At 40.5% G+C, this 23,233-nt stretch overlaps 1 protein-coding gene and 1 long non-coding RNA gene across 2 annotated transcripts in view; one reads left to right on the top strand and one right to left on the bottom strand.

The window, feature by feature from the left end:
* The window catches only part of LOC129669676 (uncharacterized), an 8,787-nt gene extending 2,144 nt beyond the window's left edge, over positions 1-6,643 (bottom strand). Inside the window, exons 1-2 of the long non-coding RNA XR_008719059.1 lie at positions 6,545-6,643; positions 6,190-6,454 (exon numbers count right to left, since the gene is read on the bottom strand). This is a non-coding gene — a long non-coding RNA (uncharacterized LOC129669676). The remainder of the gene's footprint in view (positions 1-6,189; positions 6,455-6,544) is intronic.
* A 143-nt stretch (positions 6,644-6,786) lies between these two features.
* Positions 6,787-22,443, top strand: LOC129669627 (zinc finger protein 728-like). Its single transcript, XM_055597910.1, has 4 exons — positions 6,787-6,938; positions 17,197-17,323; positions 17,767-17,862; positions 18,672-22,443. The coding sequence occupies exons 1-4, from the start codon at positions 6,903-6,905 to the stop codon at positions 21,119-21,121; spliced, it is 2,709 nt and encodes a 902-aa protein (XP_055453885.1). The 5' UTR covers positions 6,787-6,902; the 3' UTR covers positions 21,122-22,443.
* The last annotated feature ends 790 nt before the right edge of the window (positions 22,444-23,233 follow it).

The following is a 23,233-nucleotide window of genomic DNA, read 5'->3' as shown; positions in this document are numbered from 1 at the left end:
GTATGTATGTATGTATGTATGTATGTATGTATGTATGTATGTATGTAGTATATATCATATATGTATTTGCAATTAAGGACCCATAGCTCTGAGCCTGATACTAAGTTACTTAGTGGTCAGATAGATAATCTTGTGCTCTCTCAATAATCCATAAAAGTGCTGCCTAGAGCTGTAGGAGATCTAGGTTCAGAAAGAAAAGCACTACACACTGAATACATGTATGCTGGCTCTTTGATTCCAGTAGTCACTGTGGAGAATAGCCACATGCCCTCCACAGTTGACTTTAAGTCAACTGTTTAGCAATCCCATGCTGCCATCATTTCATACACATCTAAGGACACTTGTCTGGCTTCTGTCTATATTGAGCCCACGTCTAGGTTAGAGGATGAGCAGAGAGATGAGAGATGACCTTTGACTAAAATATTCTCATGGTTGGAAATATGTCAGAGTTCATCCTTCTGTGCTCCAGCTGTTGTGTGGCTTAGACACTTTTTCTCAGGACTGTATGACCTTCCCTTACTGTTTATCCCACCTTTACCAGTTCTCTCCATGCCACTTCTGCTGTAGCTGGCCTCCAAGCTCCCTCTGGCTTCTTCCCTTACCTCACCCTACACCCCACTCCCCCTTCTTCTGTGAGTCACTGTGTCCCTCTTTGTGGATGTTTCTCCTTCACTGGAAATATTATTCCCCATACCACCAACCACCAACTCACTTTCTCTGTGGACAAGAGCATGCTCATGTACTTAATGTTTTTTTTTTTGTGTACGCTTGATGATGGCCCTAGGACAAAGGGCAATCACCAAAGCTCTGATGAGATGGGCTTTGCTAACTTTTCCGGAAGTGACTCTCAGATTTCTCAGGGTGGGAGTGCTCCACAATCCTCCCCTTGTCCCAGAAGTGCCTGAGTCAGCTGTACTCTAGAGAAAGCCTCTAATCTCTACCCTGGGCAGATGTGAGCCATGTTTTTGGCTCTAGCCAGATATGTTGGTTTGATAGTTCTTTGCCTATCTAGACACATTGACAAGCTGGCCTAAAACACTTTCCAAAGGCTTAAGAGATTATTTTCTAAGTTCTTCTATGATCTTTGTGGCTATGTCTCTTAGAATTGATTTCCTGTTTAAATTGTTGATTAAATTGGAGGCACCATATTTTTTTTCTTTATTCTGTACTACACATGTATGCCTTTCCATTTAGTCAGGAATAAGCAGGGTCACGGGAGCCTGCTGACGTCCAGGGGTCATTTTCTCAACACCAGGAAATAGTTTGAACCTTAAGAGAATCACTTTCAACGGCTGCTGGAGTTCTCCCCAAGACCCACTCCCCTTGGGTTGCTAGCCTCTGCCTGGAGGATAAAGCACCACTTTCTTTGGTTGTGACAGTAAGATGCCAGTTAACATGGGTTCCTGTCTAAGATAATTAGGGTCAGTTACGGCTTCTGATATGCTGTGTGCAGTAGAGGCTGCCGGAAAGGGGTTTGTAGTAGAGCAGCAGAATTGTGTAACCATGAAGCAGAGTTAAGATAACATAATGGTGGCTCATCTGAAACTAGAAGGCTCACTGTAGCTTCAGATGTTAATGTGGAGGTAATATGCTATGGGAGCTGCCTAGATTACAATGAGGTGCAGGAAACACATCAAATCATGGAAATTCATTCTGCAGAAGCTGCTCTTACCAGCTCATATACAGCCTCCCCACTGCCCCAGGACTACTGGCACTCAGCCAGACAAAGACTGTGGACCCCACATCCACAAGCTCCTGTCACTGGTTCCTTACCCCAGTCACCCTTGGTATCTGGAAGTTCATCCCTGGCTTTGCTAGTGATTCTTGATGAATACAGCCTAGCCTATCTCTGATTCAACGTAAAAATCAAATTTCATCATGCATCAGTTTGTCTGAATCTGAGCATCTCCACTCATGTGGGAATTATAACATGGTTAGAGACTAATGGAAGTCAGGGAGTCTCACCTCTTTGTCACATTTTTGTAGTGGCTCTGGGGTCAATGTCTTCAGAGAAGGTATGGCACTATCTACACAGATCCTGTATCTTCCAGTGAGGGATGCAGTAATGAAAGGGCATATACTGTATCTGGGGAAGTGTATCACAGGCTCAATGTGGTAGACATGGGGAGTCTTTGGAACTACACTAGCAAAAAGTCTGTCACTGGATTTTTGCTTCTGACTGATAAAAGGATGTATCTTTGTAAATGGCAACTGGCAGGTATTTTACCATTTGTTATATATATATATATATATATATATATATATATATATATATATATTTAAACAGTGAGAAAATAATATTACCTCCACATATCAATTTTTTTCTAAGTGTGAAACCTGAGTATCTATCTATCTATCTATCTATCTATCTATCTATCTATGCTCCAGATATGTATTGCTGACCTTCCTGAAACTCACTCTATTGACTATGCTGTGCTCCAATTCAAAGGTCCAACTCCCTCTCCCTTCTTTTTTTTTTTTTTCTTTATACATATTTTTTTTTATTTTATTTTTCTTTTTAGTTACATTTTGTTAACTCTGTGTCCCAGCTGTATCCCGCTCCCTCATTCCCTCCCCAACCCCACACTCCCTCCCTGGTCTCCTCCCTGCCCCTTTCTAAGTCCCCTGATAGGGGAGGACCTCCTCCCCTTTCATCTGACCCTGTTTTATCAGGTATCTTCAGGGCTGGCTGCAAAGTCCTCCTCTGTGGCCTAACAGACTGCTCCTCCCCTGGGGGGGGGGGTGTCAAACAGCCTGCCCTTGAGATCCTGTTAGAAATAGTCCGTGTTCCCCTTACTTTGGAAAACTACTTGGTTACTGAGCTATCACAGGCCACATCCGAGCAGAAGTTCTAGGTTATATCCATAGATGGTCCTTGGTTGAGTGTCAGTCTCAGAAAAGACCCTGTGCCCAGATATATTTGGTCCTTGTAGAGCTCCTATCCTTTCCATATCATACTAACTTCCCTTCTTTCATATGATTCCCTGCACTCTGCCGAGGGTTTGGTTATGAGTCTTAGTGTCTGCTTTGAAACACTGCTAGGTGGAGTCTTTCAGATGCCTTTTGTGGTAGACTCCTGTCATAAGTTCAATGCACATCCCATTTGTCTTTCTAAATGAGGATTAATCACCTTCGCCTGTGTCCACTTTCTACAGATTGGGAAAGAATCTTCACCAACCCTTTATCTGACAGAGGGCTAATATCAAGTATATATAAAGAACTAAAGAAGCAGAAAAGCAACAAACCAAGTAATCCACTTAAAAAATGGGGAACAGAGCTAAACAGAGAATTCTCGAAAGAGGAACATCGAATGGCAGAGAAACACTTAAAGAAATGCTCAACCTCATTAGCCATTAGGGAAATGCAAATCAAAACGACCCTGAGATATCACCTTACACCCATCAGAATGGCCAAGATGAAAAACTCAAGTGATAGCACATGCTGGAGAGGTTGTGGAGAAAAGGGAACCCTCCTCCATTGCTGGTGGGAATGTAAACTGGTTCAACCACTCTGGAAGTCAATCTGGCGCTTTCTCAGACAACTAGGAGTAGTGCTACCTCAAGACCCAGCTATACCACTCCTAGGTATATACCCAAAATTTGCTCAAGTACACAACAAGGACATTTGTTCAACCATGTTCGTAGCAGCTTTATTTGTAATAGCCAGAACTTGGAAACATCCCTCTCCCTTCTGACTGTTGGGATTAAAGGTGTGTGCCACCATGGCAGTACAACCTTTTTCAATTATATATTTTTCTTTTATTTTATTTTATATATTTTTATTTTATATTTTTATTTTATTTTATATTTTTCTTTTATTTTATAATTTTCTTTTATTTTACTACTAGTGTGTGCGTGTGCACGAGTGTGTGTGTCTGTTTGTTTCTTTTTGTCCATCTTTCTTTTTTTTTTTTTTTTTTTAAAACTGTGTAGCACAGGCTGGCCTCGAACTTGTGATCCTCCTGCCTCTGCCTCCTTCAGCAAATCCTACCGGTGTGCGCCACCACAACTGGCTTTGTCCATCTTTCAACATGAGCCTGAGAATGTCAAAAGAAGGAGTCTGATCCTCTAGAACTGCTGCTACATGTGCTTCTGATCCACTTCTGATTCACTGCTAGAACACAAACTCACACCTCTGCAAGAACATTAAGTACTCTCAACTACAGACCCATCCCTTTAGCCTGGAAGTATAGATTTTAAAGTGATTTTTGCCAAAATTCCCAACTAATACAGAATATTTCATTGGGAAGAAATTAAATCATCAAGATATTATATAAATATTATAGGCGATAAAGTTAAAACTGATAACATGACCTGATGAAAGGTTAGAGTTAATTCCTGAGGCTGAGGCAGAATCACAAGACCACATTCCTTTCAGAGCAGAGGGCTAGTCCAGAGGGTAGGGCAGAGTCCCACATTCCTTTCAGATAATGGGCCAGCAGCAGTCCCCACCCAGATAAGCCTCAGAGTATGACTATAGTCACAAGGCCCCTAAAAACTAGAGGTCAGGTGTCTCCCAGGTAGCTAGGTCCGACCATTAGCAGTCTTGGCGCCTAAAAATAGACCAATCATTTTAAAGATCATCTTCCCTAGAGACTGCCGGGAGCCAAAGCTATCTACTGAAGCCTAAGTCAATTAGTGAGTCAAAGATATCTAGTGGAGACAAAAGGTATTTACTAGGCCAAAGTCAAATAGTGAGCAAAGGTCATTTAGTGGAGACCTAAAGCTATTTAGTGAAAGTTATCTAGGACCCTAACTCATGGGTGCTAGACTGTGTGGACATCCGTTTGTTAGAGCAAACATCTCTATGGTATCTTGCAGGTACCCTATTTAACACATGAAAGCACTCTTCCTGTCTCCTGCAGCAGCTAATTACCTTCCCCGTTTTCCTGCCTTCTCCCTATGTAAGTTGGGTAAAAATTTCTAATAAATGAAGCCTTGATCAGACAAACAGACTTGGCTTCCTTCCTTGTGCTTCTCATCCCCTCCCATTCCTTCCACTCTCCTCCCTCAGGAACCCACGTTGAAGCCCCACTGGTCGGGGCATAAGAGACCACCCCGCTTACGTTTTGTTCTTAGCCAATCCTGTAATGCCAAGGCTTGTACTACCCCACTGGCGTTTTCGTTCCTTTAAAACCCTTGATCTCGATCTCCCGGGGGTCGCTTGCCCAAATGTCTTTGTAAAGAGCAGCCCCCAGGGCTTGAGCTTGTAATAAAAAGGCCCTCATGTGTTTTGCAACGGAGTCGATCCTGTAGATCGTTTGGGGGCTTGCTAACTGGGTGTAACACTAAACAATCATTAGGCCTGAGTAAGTGGCTCTGTTAGACTTTTCCATAAGTATGCCTGGGTCCCTCATATGCTGTTGAAAGGAATTCCCTCTTGTTTAGCCTACAATATGGTATCTCCTCCTCCTGAATTAAACAACCCCATTAAGGAAGAGCTGGAGACAACAGAAGAGCTAGAAATGAACGCTGCATCAAGGATCAGCACTTCTCATATGAATGAGCAACTTCTTACTTAGTGTTCTATGTAACAGACACAAACATACATATGCACACATACACACATACTGAAAGCCTAGCCATGCTCAGAAATGCTAAGTCCTTAAGGTTGGTGATAATGCCCTTCACTGCAGTGTTCAGGAGGACAGACCAGTCATAATGTCATTCTTAACAGACTTGCCCATCAAGGGTCCAGGTTGCTACAGTTCTCGTTGACTCTAGTTTGTCTAAGTTGAGGAGGCTGTCCTGTGTCACTGAACACACCGCCTGCAATAGAAACAGCTTCCTTGTGAAGCAGTGTGCATCGTGGCAGCATGAAATCTTCCTTGTGGTGGGGTTTGTGTCTTTGTCTCAAGCAGGAGCTGCACAGGAATGAACATTCCTAAGAAGATGTGGGCATTCTCAGTACTCCACGGCTCCAATGCAGCTTCCTTACTACAATGAGCTCATTTGACCGTCCTGTGAACATGTTTCTGACACCTTCGTATTCAAGGAGGAATCAACTATCTCAGCGTTCTGCTTAGGAGAAGTGAGGGAAGTTCAAGGCAGATACTGTAGATGTTCAAATAGTGTCAAATATGAACACTGACAGGCTCAGCAGAGAGACAGGAATTCAATAGGAACATGAAACCTAAAGCAGCTGGAAATATCCTGTACTGCACAGTGGGCCAAGAGTCAGTACACTCACCAATGTGATCCCAGGGGCTCTGCCCCTCCTCTTCAGAGATTTGCACAGTTAAAAAAAACATGTGCTCAAAGAACACCTGGTGGTGATGAGCCTTGATTTCAGATTCTTCTGTCTTAAGCTACTGAGGCAAGGATGATAGGCCGGGTCACTTAGGGCAGTTTCAATTAGCATCTTAACGAGATAATGTTCAGGCCCACCTTAGCGTGCTCCTTCCTTATTTTAAGTGAAGCAGATCAGTCTGGATTCTTCACGCGGTAGTAAGATTCTGTAAGTAGATCAGAGCTTTAAAATCGCAATGTTTTAGCGGAAATAACTAGGAAACGTGATAAACATAATTGTGAAAGGCTCCACTCACAGGCTAAGATCTGGTGCTGCGACCACAGGACTTTAAAACAGCCTGAATCGCCTGTGACCATCCCAGTGCTGAAGCCTGTTTCCTTCCAACTTCATCTGCAACACCTACAGAGTTGGGCGGGAAACAAGGAAATCCTTCGCACTGATTTGTGGGAAATGTAGTCCCACCACTATGACATCACAGGAAAGGGCTGTGAGTGTCAAAGTTCCGCATTCCTTATTCAAATTTCGTTTCCCGCCAAAGTTTGGGGAGTGTCCTCCTCAGCGTTGGGCTTGAATCTCCGTTGTGGAGGTTGCTGGGGGTTGCAGCAGCTTCCTGCAGATCTGAGCGACTGTGTACGGTGGCGGAGGGAGCTGACATGGACTGTTTGGGAGACCCGGAAGCTGATATGGAGGTGCTGTGCTGACCTAGGCTGGGCCACTGCTCCTGGGTGCAGGTTTGACCGGGAGAAGGTTAGAAACAATGAGATTTCAAGGGCAGGCTGGGTCTACTGACTGCCTGTGCCTGAGGAGCCGAAGGAAGCTCACTCAACCTACCTGACCCAGGCTCACATGGCTGTAGTCAGATTTCTCAGGACTCCTAGAACACGTGAACATCTGGTCTCTCCTGTACTTATGTCCGGCCTTGTACTCCTGGTTTGAGTTCACAGAGCTTCCTAAAGGTCCTAGTTTCCAAGGACAGAGTCCTGTGAGAGCGATTGTTGTATGGGATGTAGTGCCTTTTCCTTTGGAATGAATTGTTGCCCGGCGTTGGACAGGAATCCCTAATGTACACCCCTGTGACCTGAGTCACCACAATACACTGTTTATAGTCGCAGAATAATCTTGGAATGAGCCTATCATTGCACAGTCCACATAATTATGGATTTTTACAGTTGAGTAAAAACTACTGTACAGTGATACCTCATCAATTCTACCTGAGACTGTGTACTGTCTACAATTTGGACTCCTTTTCAGATGTGAGAGATAACTTGGTGTACTGAGAGAAATGGAGCTCATGAACGCTGGGAGGGGCTGGTGTGTCTGAAAGGGAGGGGAGAAATGGCCCTGTTGTTCTGGCCGGCTCTTTACTTTGTTCTTTTGTACTTGCCTTTTTTCTGTCTGTTCACATTATCAGCTGTTTCTCAACTCCCTTAAATGTACTGTCACTGAATGTGGCACCCAGGTTCACTGTCGGTCCCTGAATAGTTCTAGAAGATTTGCCCAAGTTTTTGTGCTGTGTTACAGAGAATATAAGATGAATTTGGAAAGTTGAGGCACACTCAGGGTCTTGTGATTTGCACATAGTAGGTTCCTGATGATGAAAAACCCACAGGTGTTAACAGGTTTAAGAGATAATTTAGCCTGGAGCCATTTGAGTGGCCATGATCTGGGAACACAAGATTTGAGGTTACCCCAAATTCCATCCTTCAACATGGAAGTAGTTTCATGGTTTTACAGAACAAAGGATGTCATTAATCAAGGGAAGTTTGAAATACATTGTGAAGGCCCCAGAGAGGCAGGTATTATTATGAGATGGGGGTGTAGGGCAGGGGGAGCTATTCTAGTCACCTGAGATACTATGATGAAATTCTTAGTTTTGGACTGATAGTTCTACCAAGTCAATGGATTCTGGGAGGTTTTTAATCTATTGTCACAAGTTGTTTGGTCCACTCCAGAGTGAGGCAAGGACTGTTTCTGAAGGGTGAAACCAGCCCAAGCTAAGGCAACGACCCCCTGATCCTGCAACATTCCAGTCTCTGCACAGCCCTGAACGTCCACATGGGCCATCAGTCTCTGCAGACACTGCCTCTTCCCAAGAGTTCTTATTCACAGCCAGGCACAGTTATTTTCAGGATTTTCCCTCCACACCCACGTTCCCTGTCTCGGGTGACCTCGCATATATTGTCACTCTTCAGTCAAACCAAGTGTTTTGAGCTGGAGACTGGCTTATGACATTGAAGTCTATACTTAGGAAGCATGGACTTAAGACCACCTTGTCCTGTCTACTGGCATTCTCAGTGAGTTTCCAACCATATATAAAATAGTAGATAGTCCCTAGTTAATGTTGCTACTGTGTAGGAAAAATAATAAATGTATATGAACTGGGAAAAGCTCACTGGCTTGACAGCAGAGCAGCATAGAGATGATACAGCAGCATGCTCATATATAACTAATAGGGAGCAAATATATATATATTGAATTAAACAGCCGTATGATTGAAAAGTAAACTTAAGCCTATTCGATGATTCATCTCTCCTGAATCTGCATTTTGAGGAGTTGTCATGAATCCTGGAGTTCAAAGTCATCCTCTGATTTATAGGCGTTCAAGGTGAGCCTAGGCTAAATGAGATGCTATGTTTTAAAAAGATTCTTAAAAATATATTTTATTCAATGTAGTAGTTACTTCTGGTTCCTCTCACTTCTGAGCACCGGCGACCTGACAGAAATCCATGCAATTGACATCTTACTAATTTTCAAAACTTACACATGTGCTTAGAGAAGTTCTATTGACTGTGTTTGAAATCTAATTTCCAGTTTTTCACTAGCATCCTTTTGTTAATGACATTGTGTTGATTAGGAACTTGTTTGCATTTACTGTGTGGAGAAAGATTCTCCTGTTTGCGTTGCTTGACTATTCCTCTTTACTTACAGGGAATGTTATTTTATCTTTGTATATTCTTCTCTGTTATTTTCTGTTGTAAATTTGTTTAATGTTTACTGTTGATTATGTTTTAGTAACGCTCCTGTTAATCCTAAACAGCTGTATAACCACATCACCACACAGAGACTGGGATTTATTTAATTAACCTAGATCACAATGCTGGGCAATAGTTATTCCATCCTAAACCTCCAAGCCCATGTAGTTTCCTACTACTCAGATTTTACTATTTATACTTGCTTTTAGTGATTTCTTAGCTCCACTCCATCTCTCTACCTGGTTCCAAGACCTCTCCTCCAGCCTCTGCTCTCCCATCTTCTGCTCTCTCTCCTCCTCTGCCTCCCACTCCTTCCTGTCCTCTGGCTCCGCCCCTCTCCCACCTACTACATTGCTCAACATTGTGGCTGGTTGTTTTATTTTGGCATGTTTACACAAAGCTGAGACAGGTGATGCTTAGAATAAGTATCACAATGCAATGTCGGGATTGAAACCGGAGAGTAGGGGAGAGAAATCAGCATTTGAATGAACAAAGGTAAGGTGTATACATTTCAAAAGAACATTATACCAACAATTTTCTGTCATGATCTCATGGTATCTTCTTCAGATTTTACCTGATTTTTTCCGAAACAGAATCCTGGCTCTACAAATGGAAAATGACAGCCACATCTACCATTGTCCTTCACATGTGATATCACAGCCCTCCAGCCAGAAAACTGTTAAAGTGGTATTCCTTTGTCTCCCTCAGGGAGGAGTTCAGGCTCCTATGTTGTGCAATCCTGCTGTTTTGCAGGCACATTTCATTTCATCCTAATATTAGTGTGAATGGTGATATGAATGAAGAACTTTGATTTTAAGAGACTCAGAAAGTAGTAACTTTGTTATATTTGACAAGTCTTTGGAAAACTCTGAGGTGTTAGGTAATGTCATTCAATACCTGGGCATGGCTGTGTATATTTCAGAGGACATGCAGAGGAGACACAAGTGTTATTTGCATTGATTATTTTCAAAATTATTTATTTATTTATTTATTTATTCATTCATTCATTCACTTTACATCGTGATCATAGGCCCCTCCCTCCCTCTTCCTCCATTCCAACTTCTCTATTTCTCAGAAAAGGAGACCGCCCCCTCCGAAGCAAATCTACCCCAGCTCATCAAGTCACATCAGGTCTTGAGCATATCCTCTTCTTCTGTGTGGTCTGGTGAGGCAGCTTCACTAGGGGGAAGTGATCAAAAAGCAAGCAACAAAGTCTATGTCAGGAACAGCCGCTCGGACTGATTTGCATGACCTTCAAAGGGAGAAAGTGATAAACCTTAGAAGCATAGATGGGTTGGCATCGTTTTCTACTTTTGAGTTAAAATATTTCTCTCGGTGAGTACAAGGACACTTTTCAAATCCATATTTATGTTCTTCCACCTCCCTGATTATTGCCCCACAGTTCTTTCCAGTTTCCCCATGAGGTCATATGTACTCTCTATGCTGTCTCTGTTGCTCCCTTACAGCATCCCTGCAGGGACCTTTATGGCCACAGTTAACAAGGCAGGGGAGGCTGGAAGGCAGTTTTGCCCAACACAGCTCAGCAGCAGGTGTTGGTTCAAATGGCGGGAGTCTGACCTCTACTTGTTTGTTTTAGGCAGGTCTTTGCACAACCACAATTAGGTGAAAAGTCTTCTGGTGATAATTAAGTCAATCCTGTATGCACAACAAAGCATCCATAAATCTCCTTGAGGAACAAAGCTAGCTACATACAGATCATACGTGTCCATGTCCAAGAACATACTCTTTGTCAAGTCTATGGAGATATGTTCTATAGACTGAATGGAAAAAACAGGTTTAAGAATGAATGAGCAAAACTAACAACAGATACCAAAATACCAAAAGTTTTAGATTATCCTTAGGGACTATTTTGAAAACCTGTCGTATTCCATAAAAGAAGTCTCTTAGTCATGTTCCTTGTAGACAACAGAAAAAATGGATTTTGTTTCTTGATCCCTTCTCCCAGCCTGTGTCTTTAGAATAGTGTTAATTGTCACTGTGTTGCTGATTTTTGGTGTTATTTGTGTTCTTAGTGGCCCCTTGTGTTTTAATAATTTTGTCTTCTTATTCCTTTCTACAGGCTCTTGGCTGTGCTCAGACCTCTCTTCAGCCTAAAATATTGCTTCCTGTATTTTCTGTAGGGTTGGGCTTTCTGTAGTTGTTCTTTCTTCTTTAAGTACCACAGATAATTGTGCTGAGTGTAGTAGCTTAGGTTGAATGTTCTGGTCTTTTAGGCCTTCGAATGCACTTCTCCAGGCTCTTCCGCCTTTCAGAGGTTCCACTGAGAAATTGGCTCTTTTCTAATAAATGTATTCTTTTGCTTGCAGATTTCAGAATGCCATGAGGATTTTCTTTTCTGATCTTGTCCAGTTAGTGTCCTGTATGCTTCTTATATTTTTTTTAGAGTGATAGCTTTTTTTTAAAGATGTATTTATTTATTATGCATACAATGTTCATTTATTATATATACAATGTTCTGTTTGCATGTGCACTTGTATGCCAGAAGAGGGCACCAGAACTCATTATCAATGGTTGTGAGTCACCATGTGGTTGCTGGGAATTGAACTCAGGACCTCTGGAAGAGTAAACAATGCTCTTAACCAGTGAGCCATCTCTCCAGCCCACTTCTTATATTTTTATGGGTACATCATTCCTTAGTTTAGGGAAGATTTCCTTTATGATATTTTGAAGACCTAGTCTAGGCCATTGCCTTGAGATATTTCTCTCTCATCTATGCCTGTAATTTGAAGGTTTGATCTTTTCCCAGTGTCTAACATTTCCTATGTTTCCTTCCTGCGGATTTTTTTCTTATTTTATTTCATATTCTTAGCTCATTTTATCTAGATCATCTACTTTAAGTCCTTAATCCCATCTTTTCCTGACTTATTCTAAGTGTTTTACTGTTGTTCTTTTGTTTTTTGAGGGTTTTTTTGTTGTTGTTGTTCTTGGATTATTGGGCTTTTTAAGTCTGTCTTCTCTGCAGCTAGAATTGCCTTCAGTGTTTCTCTTTACTGAATTCCATTTTCAAATCCTGGATAGTCTTTGTCACTTCCATCACTCTTATGTTTTTGTTTCCTTGGGCATCACTCAAGCATTTATTCTCCTTAAGTGCATTTGTTGTTAATGGCACTGAGATGTTTCCTTTTGCCTTTTCTACACTTGTTGTAGTCTTTGATGAAGTTTATGATTGCACTCTTAAAATCAGTGTCTTGGTGTTCATCTAAGTACTCTGTATTGGTAAATATTTCTACAGAACTTGTAGGGTATTTTGGGGAGATGCCAGTGTGACCTTCCGTAATGTTTGTTTTCTATGAGAACTGGGTATTGGGTCTGTAGGAGAAAATGCAGGTATGGTCTAGGAGTCAGTCTACCTGCAACAAACTTAAGTACTGTTTTATCGTGTTTGTGTGTCTGACTTCATAACAATTTCCTTTATTCTTTTCTCATCTTAATGAGGTTGGAAATTAACTTCTTTAATTTGCATGAGTTTAAACTAAATCATAAAAGTAAAACAATCAGAATTATGAACACATGCTTAATTTGGGATACTATTCAGCTAAATTAAAGGGTGAACTATGATCATTTGTAACAACATGGATGGTATTTGTGAGCACAGAGTAAAGAGATGAAAGACAGGAAAGAGGCTGACAACAGGTGAGACTGTTTATTAGTAATCACAGAGAGAGGCACCAACTTTCCTAGAAGTGTGGAAGGGGGTTTGTGTGAGGTGAGAAAACTGGCTGGGACTCTTTAGAGCCCTCACCAGGTGAAGGGCCTGGGAATGAGGAAGTGGCTGCTTAAGGGGCCCCTGCAGGTCTGCAGTCTGTCCTTCCTGGTGTTGTCTGCTTAGTTAAGACAGATTACCTTGGGAGACAGGCTGTCTCCAAAAACGTTCTTCACTCGTTGTAGCTGACCGGTAAGTTTGAGGAAGGTCAGTTATAATTGCAGATTCTGCTTGACAGACAAGACTATAAGATGAGACAGGACATTGTTGGTTCAGCAATATGATGGGTGACCACACTTCTTGCTCTATCAGACTGAGTCACCTGTGTGTCAGGCACTTCTAGCTGAGATCACTGGAGCTGATCCTCTCTGCCTGGTGGTAAAGCAGGACTGATAGGAGATTACAGGTGACTCTGCCTTCTCACTCAAGCAGTCAGGCTCTGATGGGTCAACCTGTCTCTACTTTGACAAACAGTTTGATAGAGAGACCTTGAGAGAGAAAGGTAGACTTTGTGCTACCACAAATTGCCTTACTTCCAAGCCCATCATTCTGTCCTTCTAAAGGGTTGTGACCTTCTTGCCCCGTTACACTCCTCAGTTTCTCATGGGACTGAGTCTGTCTTCCAGTATGTGAGCTAATAAACACTCCTGTCTGTTGAAGGTCAGACTCCTGTCTTTTTTCTGTCCTTTGGCTCTTGGTGCTGTCTCAGAAATCCAACAATGCCAGTTAGATGTTGATTCTAAAGAATTTTAAATCACGTGACAGAAGTAGTTTTTAATCCCATTGGCTGGTAACATTGGGAGGAGGAAATCTGGAGAAACATTGATCAGGAAATGTTCTTCACTTAGATCAGATGAAGGAATCTTAGGGTACTGATTCTGACCTGAACCTGCCAGGCTTCAGCCCTGGATGAAGTCAGGGCCTGAAGAGCGGTGAAGGAGGAATGAGTCAGGCACTGGGAAGAGGAGTTTTACATCCTGACTGACTAGCAGTCTGGGTGCTTCTTTATACAAAACTTACAGGGATAGATGCATTTTATTCCAAACGTAGATCATATAATTTTTGTCCCTGGAAACGTGTTTTAACTTCTGCTTGATCATAAGTTTAGTCGTCATTGATAAATCATGAGACAACAGAATTATCTTTTACAATTAATTTCCCTCATCAATCCCACAACCCAACTTTTAACAATATCACAGTTTCAAGGGCTTATTTTGCCAAAGCATGACAGCCTGTTCTCAGGCTAGTAGCTCCTGCTGTTTCAAGGACACTAGACAGAAAGAAAACATCCAAGCCAGCCTGGGCAGATTGCCATGTCTCAAGCAGTGTATTGTCAACTTTTAATAGTCAGAGTGCTAATTGTCATTAGGACCAGGAAAGTCTTCAGGCCAAAGTTGCTGCAGTTATTATTTACTTTCTGCCATAATATAATGTTCATATTTTATATATCTGTAGAATTTATTTATATGTCTGATCTTGGTATTCTTTTCTTTCTTGGTCATATGATACCACGGTGGCCCTGTATGAGCTAACTTTTTCTAAGAAAGAGAAGTCTTAATACTTTATTCTTTTATCATTTATCCATACCATTCTTTGTCCATCTGTCGTAGGAAGAAGCTTTTAATTTGATCCACTGTCAATTTCTCTAGCCTACCAAATATTGTTTAACTTTTAAAGTTTACTTTGTTCTGATTTTTTTGTTTCTGACTAAGTGCAGGGGCAGATGTGCCAAGAGTGTCTTTGAGTCAGAGCCTCATAAGGAGGTTTCTGGCATAATTATTTGAGTTACAACCTCCAGGGAGTAAGGAAGTCCTTCAGGTAGGGCCAGATAAGGATATCTCCCTTAAAGTAGGAGGGGCAGTATGGTCAGGACATTCCTGGGGGAAGATGTAAACGATTCATAAGAAAATTTCCATCAATCCAATACCCCCAAGTTGTACAAATAATAACACCCCTCTCCCCAAGCATGAGACCTAAATTATACAATGTTGGCAATGAAAGCACAGGATACCTTAATCAGAGCTGCCTTAGGGCTAGCAATCCAGTCTCAGGAGAAGAGTTAGAGCCCCTAGTAACTGCAACATTGATTCCTTCATGGCATTGGATCTTGCGTCACTTGTGCCTGGCCAAGTCCACTGCTAGACAGAGAGCAAGTTCTAATGTTACCTTTGTCTTCTTATGGGAGTCTCTGAGACAGTCTTGGGTCCGTATAAATCCCCACAGTGATTTAATTTACTGTTAAATTTCCTAGTTATAACTTTCTCATATACTTTGATTCCATTTGACTATCAGTTCATTCATTGTTCTAAGTGCTTTAGGCATCGCTCTAACTAAGCAGCATTTATTGGCTGCTCAAACTCATGTTCCTTGGTACCCTGTCATTTGCATCACTGTGTCATGCGCAGGAAGCCAGACCTTACTGCCAAGGTGCTACACCAGATGTGCAGTTTCATTTTATTTGTCATTTGTGATATTGCATATTGAGTTTAAAAGTACCTTCTCCATCACCATGGCTGTCTCCTGTGAGAAATGTATGTAATATGTGCTGTATTATAATATAAGCATGGGACACTAAAGTATTTTTTTCAGACTTTTACTGTTTCTTTCTTCTTCTTCTTCTTTTTTTTTTTGTTGTTGTTGTGCTGGCTAAATTTATGTGAACTTGAAACAAACTGTAATTATGTGAGTGTAGAAAATTTCAATTTAGTAAATGCCTCTGTAAGATCAGGCTCTGTGATAGCCTGTAGAGCATTTTCTTTATTAGTGACTGATGGGGCATGGCATAGCCTGATATGGGAGGTGCTACCCCTGGGCTGGTGGCTCTGGGTTCTATAAAGAAGTAGGCTGAGCAAACCATGTATACCAAGCTTGTAAGCAAAACCCCTTCATGACATCTACATCAGCTCCTGTCTCCAGGTTTCTGTCCTGTTGAGTCCCTGTCCTGACTTCCTTGGATGGTGAACAATGCTACAGAAGTGGAAGCACAATGAACCCTTTCCTCCCTGAGTTTGTTTTTGGTCATAGTGAAGAGTTTAGGTTAGCCTGGGTATAACTCCATTTTGAAATAAAGAACTGTCTTGACTGGGAGCTGAATTCAGGTACCAGGAAATATCACAAAATGTGCATTTGGTAGAAAACAAAGTTAACTCTCCTAGCAACAGCCTCCAGGAAATATCATAGAATAAATACTTTATAGAAAATAGAGACAATCTCCCTGGCAATAATCAATGAGAATCGGTTGGGAATCCGGTGGGAAAATTCTCCCTAATGTTTCAGATATAGTTCAGAAGAATAGCCATTGTGATTATATTGCTTAGCAATTGTGATTATATGCCTCAGAGAAGGTCACCTCGCCCCTCTAACTTTTACCTACTTCTGTAATGTCAAGGCATGTACCCCCCCTGTTTGCTGTCATGGAAACTCCCTGCTTGTAGTCTTTCCCTTTAAAAATACTGCTCACTCAGGGCTTGAGGTCCCACTTCTCTACTGCTGCATCATTGAGACTTGGGTCCCGAGTTCAAATGCTCTCGTAATAAAGCTCTCTTGCTATAACATCCAGTTGTCTCCTGGTGGTCTCTGAGGGTCCCATGAACCTATCATTACAATAGAATTTCATAGCAGGAATACGAGCTCCCACTTCTCTACTGCTGCATCATTGAGACTTGGGTCCCGAGTTCGAATGCTCTCGTAATAAAGCTCTCTTGCTATAACATCCAGTCGTCTCCTGGTGGTCTCTGAGGGTCCCATGAACCTATCATTACAATAGAATTTCATAGCAGGAATACGACCTTTAAATAAGGCATATATGTGTTTGTAATTTGGTAGCATGCATGCTTAAAGGTTGTTGGATCCTCTAACTGCATTTAGTTTGGAGCAGCCATATGGCCTCTCCTTGGAAGAGCAGCCAGTGCTCTTAAGTGTTGAGCTATCTCTTCAGTCCAACATACTGTTTGTAGATGCACTCATTCTCCGTGTTATGGTTCTTAAAAGTATAATATCCATAGGAGTTTCCAGAATCTTCTGCCATTTACATTCCTTAAAGATGAGTACTCTGTAACATCCCAGCACCACATCAGAAGTATTTTAGGAATATTACTTACCTGTATCAGAAGCATTTTCAGCTCTCCTCTCATTCTAGGTGACCTTTAAATTGGTATGGAGAAGCACATGACAACTCTAGGAAATTATGTTATTACTGATGGTTGTAATTAGTATAATGTACAGTAGTCACTATTTTTTTCTTTATTTCAGAATATTCTGTCATTCTCGGATGTGGCCATTTCTTTCTCTGAAGCGGAATGTGAATACCTGGGCCCTGCTCAGTGGAAATTGTATAGGGATGTGATGTTGGAGAATTACAACAACCTTGTCTTCCTGGGTGAGGATCCCTTACGTGATGAATTCTTAATTAATTGTCAGCGTGAAGTTTGCTCCCTCTGTACAATATCTCATGGGGGCTTGGCCTACTTTTAAAGAAAATTAAAAATAATTCCTATACCTTAGAACTGTTTTTCTTGTCTTTCATAACCACCCCTCCACACTTAAATGTATGATATATATTAGAAAGTGGTATGCCTTAAAGAGACCGTCACACCCTTCAGTGTTAAGTCTTCCTTGTAAAAGGGATGTGAAGCTTGGGACTTGCAATTCCTAAGTTTTTTCTAAGGATTCCTTTGTACCCATAGGAAAACACATAAAGAACAAATCCTCTACTTTCCTTTATATTGTATCTTCTCCTTCCTTATACACACAGTCCTGGAAAGGACATGTTATTTCCCAGGAAAACCTACTAACAATGTTGTTCCCTTTATCCACAAATAGGTCTTGCTTCCTCTAAGCCATACCTCATCACCTTTCTGGAGCAGAGACAAGAACCTTCGGACATGAAGGGACAAGCAGCTGCCACCATGCCCCCAGGTATGTCTGAATGAAGGGGTTAGAGGACAGAGTGGGAGATTCAAAGATTCAACAGAAAGTCATTGAGACAAAATGTTCTGGTGAAAATCATCTTTCAAAGATCTTATTTTCTGTCTTTTGCTGTCATGGTAGACATCTATCTGACATTTAGAATGCTTTGAGTCTTATAAGCTTTGTTTTCTCCTACCATAAAGTTAGCTTGTATTTATGGTGACAGACAAAGCTCTGTTGTTTCTAAGTGAACTTTAACTTGGATATTTATTTTCTTCATAATATATACATAAAACTTATTGTTTCAAATCTTTGAAATTTATTATTTAATATTATTATGGACCATCTTTTTGTGCAGCCTAAGTTTCATAACTTCTAAAACTAAAACTTTGTACTTAGGATATATGCAAATGTTATTTACAGATATTTCCTAAGTTAAACTATATTTATACTTTGTTTTTATCTAGTCATAATATTTCTGTGTCTGTTTAAGGGGCTGATTTTCATTTGCATGATGTTATTATAGGTTTTCTTGATTGTTGATGTTGTGCCTTCCTTGTTTGACTTTGATTAATACTCCTTTGTTTATATGTTCTGTATTGTCATGGTCTTCTTACTTCACTGGAAGGTTACATTATTCTCACCTATTGTGTGTTTTAAATTAGGTTTCATTGAATACCAGTATAGAAATTTGAATGTAGCTAATAATTTATATAGAAAAATGCAAGTTTGTGTAAATGTTTGTTTTTAAAAATAAGCATTGTTATCATAAAGAATTTTGCTCAGCTTTCATTCATTCCTCAACCTTTACTCACCAGGGGGAGAATGCTATAGATGCAAAGAGTGTGGCAAAGCCTTTGATTGCAAATCAAAATTTAATAAGCATCAGAGAATTAGTTTACATGGGAAGCCCTACAAGTGTGAAGAATGTGACAAAACCTTCCGTTTTTCATCATTATTTTCTGAACACAAGAAAATTCATACAGGAGAAAAACCTTACAAGTGTGAGGTATGTGACAAGGCCTTTCATGATCCATCATTATTTTCTGAACACAAGAGAGTTCATACAGGAGAAAAGCCCTACAAATATGAACTATGTGGCAAGACCTTCCATGCTCCATCATTACTCTCTAAACACAAGAGAATTCATACTGGAGAAAAACCCTACAAGTGTGAAGTCTGTGGTAAGGCCTTTGAATATCTATCAAAACTTTCTAGACATAAGAAAATTCATACAAGAGAGAAACTATACAAGTGTGAGGTATGTGGCAAGGCCTTTCATGATCCATTTTTACTTTCTGGACACAAGAAAATTCATATAGAAGACAAACCCTACAAATGTGAAGTATGTGGCAAACACTTCCATTATCCATCATTACTTTCTAAACACAAGAGAATACACACTGGAGAAAAACCCTACAAATGTGAAGTTTGTGACAAAGCCTTCCATGTTCCATCATTACTTTCTAAACACAAGAGAATTCATACTGGAGAAAAACCCTACAAGTGTGAGGTATGTGGCAAGGCCTTTCATTATCCATCAGTACTTTCTGTACACAAGAAAATTCATACAGGAGAAAAACCCTACATGTGTGAAGTCTGTGGCAAGGCCTTTCAAGATCTACCAAAACTTTTTCGACATAAGAAAATTCATACAAGAGAGGAACTATACAAGTGTGAGGTATGTGGCAAGGCCTTTCATGATCCATCATTACTTTCTGAACACAACAGAATTCACGCAGGGAAAAAACCTTACAAGTGTGAAGTATGTGGTAGGAACTTCCATTATCCTTCATTGCTTTCTGAACACAAGAGAATTCATACAGGAGAAAAACCCTACAAATGTGAAGTCTGTGGCAAGCACTTTCATTATACATCACTACTTTCTAAACACAAGAAAATACATACTGGAGAAAAACCCTATAGGTGTGAAGTATGTGGCAAGGCTTTCCGTGTTCCATCATTACTTTCTAAACACATGAGAATACATACTGGAGAAAAACCCTACATGTGTGAAGTATGTGGCAAGGACTTCAATTATCAATCATTACTTTCTAAACACAAGAGAATACATACTGGAGAAAAACCCTACAAGTGTGAAGTATGTGGCAAGGCCTTTCATTGTCCATCATTATGTTCTAAACACAAGAAAATTCATACAGCAGAAAAACCCTACAAGTGTGAAGTTTGTGGCAAGCACTTCCATTATCAATCATTACTTTCTAAACACAAGAGAATACATACTGGAGAAAAACCCTACAAGTGTGAAGTATGTGGCAAGGCCTTTCATTGTCCATCATCATGTTCTAAACACAAGAAAATTCATACAAGGGAAAAACCCTACACGTGTGAAGTTTGTGGCACGGCCTTTCAAGATCTACCAAAACTTTCTCGACATAAGAAAATTCATACAAGAGAGGAACTATACATTTGTGAGGTATGTGACAAGGCCTTTCATGATCCATCATTATTTTCTGAACACAAGAGAGTTCATACAGGAGAAAAGCCCTACAAATATGAACTATGTGGCAAGACCCTCCATGCTCCATCATTACTCTCTAAACACAAGAGAATTCATACTGGAGAAAAACCCTACAAGTGTGAAGTCTGTGGTAAGGCCTTCGAATATCTATCAAAACTTTCTAGACATAAGAAAATTCATACAAGAGAGAAACTATACAAGTGTGAGGTATGTGGCAAGGCCTTTCATGATCCATTTTTACTTTCTTCACACAAGAAAATTCATATAGAAGACAAACCCTACAAATGTGAAGTATGTGACAAACACTTCCATTATCCATCATTACTTTCTAAACACAAGAGAATACACACTGGAGAAAAACCCTACAAATGTGAAGTTTGTGACAAGGCCTTCCATGTTCCATCATTACTTTCTAAACACAAGAGAATTCATACTGGAGAAAAACCCTACAAGTGTGAGGTATGTGGCAAGGCCTTTCATTATCCATCAGTACTTTCTGTACACAAGAAAATTCATACAGGAGAAAAACCCTACATGTGTGAAATCTGTGGTAAGGCCTTCCAAGATCTACCAAAACTTTCTCGACATAAGAAAATTCATACAAGAGAGGAACTATACAAGTGTGAGGTATGTGGCAAGGCCTTTCATGATCCATCATTACTTTCTGAACACAACAGAATTCACGCAGGGAAAAAACCTTACAAGTGTGAAGTATGTGGCAGGAACTTCCATTATCGATCATTACTTTCTAGACACAAGAGAATACACACAGGAGAGAAATTCTAAACTTGTAAAGTATGTGGCCTGGTTTTCAATTGCCCATCATTACTTTCTGAAAGCAATGATATTTGACAGGTGAGAAACCTACAATTGTGAGGTATGTGGCAAGGCCTTTAGAATTTTCCAGATTCTTTCTACTCATTTGATAGCCCATTCAAATGTGAGGAAAGTGGAAAAGCCCTCTCTACAGAGTCAATCCTGTGTCAGCACAAATTAACTCACAATACAGCCTTACAAATATAAAGAATGTAGCAAAGTGCTCAACAATACTAAAAACTTTAATGATCATCAAAGAATTAATTCTGGAGAGACACCCTACAAAGGTAAAGAATGTGGCAAAGACTTTAGAAGTTCCAGATAGTTCTTACTGGAGAGAAACATTACAAGTATGAAGACTGTGGCAAAATTTATTACCAGTCTTCTGATATTAAGCAACATTAAAGAATTCATTTGTGAGAGAAACTACACAAGTGTGAAGAATGTGCCAAGTCTTTTGAACTTACTAAGAACTTTGGAAACTCTTCATAATTGGATTTAAATGGCACAAGTGAGAAAAATATTGCAAACCCTTTAATAAGCTTCTATTTCTCAACACAAGGTAATTCAAATTGGAATGAAAGAATATGAATGTCAAAGTGTTCATAAAATGTTTATACTTCTTCAGGTCATAAAAGATTTCAAAGAATTCATTCTGAGTAGAAGTGTATTTGTGTGAGAAACGTGGAATCATACCTTACATAGCACAAAAGAATCAAGAGTAGAGGGCATTCATACACATGTGAAGAATGTAATGAGTTATTTATCAATCAGTCAACATTTCTGACCTCCATAGAATTTATCCTGTAGAGAAACACTGTAACTTTGAAAGCTGTGACAATGCCTTTAAGAGCTCCTCTTCCCTTGAACAAACTAAAGTACTCAGAGCAATAGTCCTCCAAATGTAGCGTACCGAGAAGGTTGTATTTATCATTCACCCTTTATTATACATCAAGGAAGTCATACACGAGTCTCTGCAAATATAGATTATGGCCAGATATTTAGTTGTTTTTCAGGCCTGTGTCCACATCATAGTGTTCATATTGGTAAAGTGCACTGCAAATGTTGTGATTATGGCAAGGCCTTTACATGGTTTTCATATCCTCTGAGACTTCATACTTGTGAGAAACTCTGTACACCTAAATAATGTGCAAAAGTCTTCAGTCATATCACTACTCATCAACACAAAAGTCTGCACATCCAAATGATGTGCCTTTGAAAATATTTTTATTCTTCAACACCAATGAATCTTCACTGATGAGATGTTCTGCCAATCCTGACGACCTATGTTACTTCTGCTCTCAACCTCACACAGAGAAGCTGTTATGATATATTAAAATATGCCACCCATACGACTGATCTGTTATGAAAGATATTTATTTGGGGGAAGGGAAGCAGAAGACAGCTAGAGCCTGAGTGACCCATGAGGACAGAAACAGAGACAGATGGGGAGAAGGGGCATCCTAGCAGAGAAAGGGAGAGAACCAAGAGGAGAGCAAGAGAAAGAGGGAGTGGCAGACTGGTTATACCCTAAGTACCTGGTCCAGATGATGTCATAGGATGCAGGTACTGACATATGATGTTGTCATGACATAGGTCATATGACATAGGACCCTAAGGGCAAGTCAGTTAAATGGCATGCACAAATAACATTCCTTGTTTAATTAAAAAAAAAAAATGAGGAGCTAGGGAAGGGTAACAAAGTGGGAATGAGGACTTTGGAATGCTTCTCATGCAAGGCAAGTTAAAGTATATAAATGTAGGTTCATTGGAAGCAGCTCTTGTTCACCATGCAAGGGGGTGAGAGAGAGGAAAAAAGTAAGCATCAAAATGTCCAGATTACATGGTGAGAAGGAGGGGAAACCCGTGCCCTGGAAAGTTCAGGGTAGAGGGTGGTGTTGCCAGCCATGCCCAGCAACAGATAGGGACTATGGGATGCTAGGAGAACCTGGAGCTGTTTGTCCTGGGCCTGAAGCACACAATTCCAGCCTTTTGTTAATAATAAGTGGATAACAGTCAAATCAATCATCTTTAGCTACTTCCTGCTGATACTGGGGTAGAGATAGGGAGGCCAAAAGAGTA

This window comes from Psammomys obesus, unplaced genomic scaffold (assembly GCF_907164565.1).
Source record: "Psammomys obesus unplaced genomic scaffold, mPsaObe1.curated_primary_1811, whole genome shotgun sequence".
Classification (NCBI taxonomy): domain Eukaryota; kingdom Metazoa; phylum Chordata; class Mammalia; order Rodentia; family Muridae; genus Psammomys; species Psammomys obesus.
Note: the sequence above shows the minus strand (reverse complement) of the source record. Positions and strands in the feature narration are given on the sequence as shown.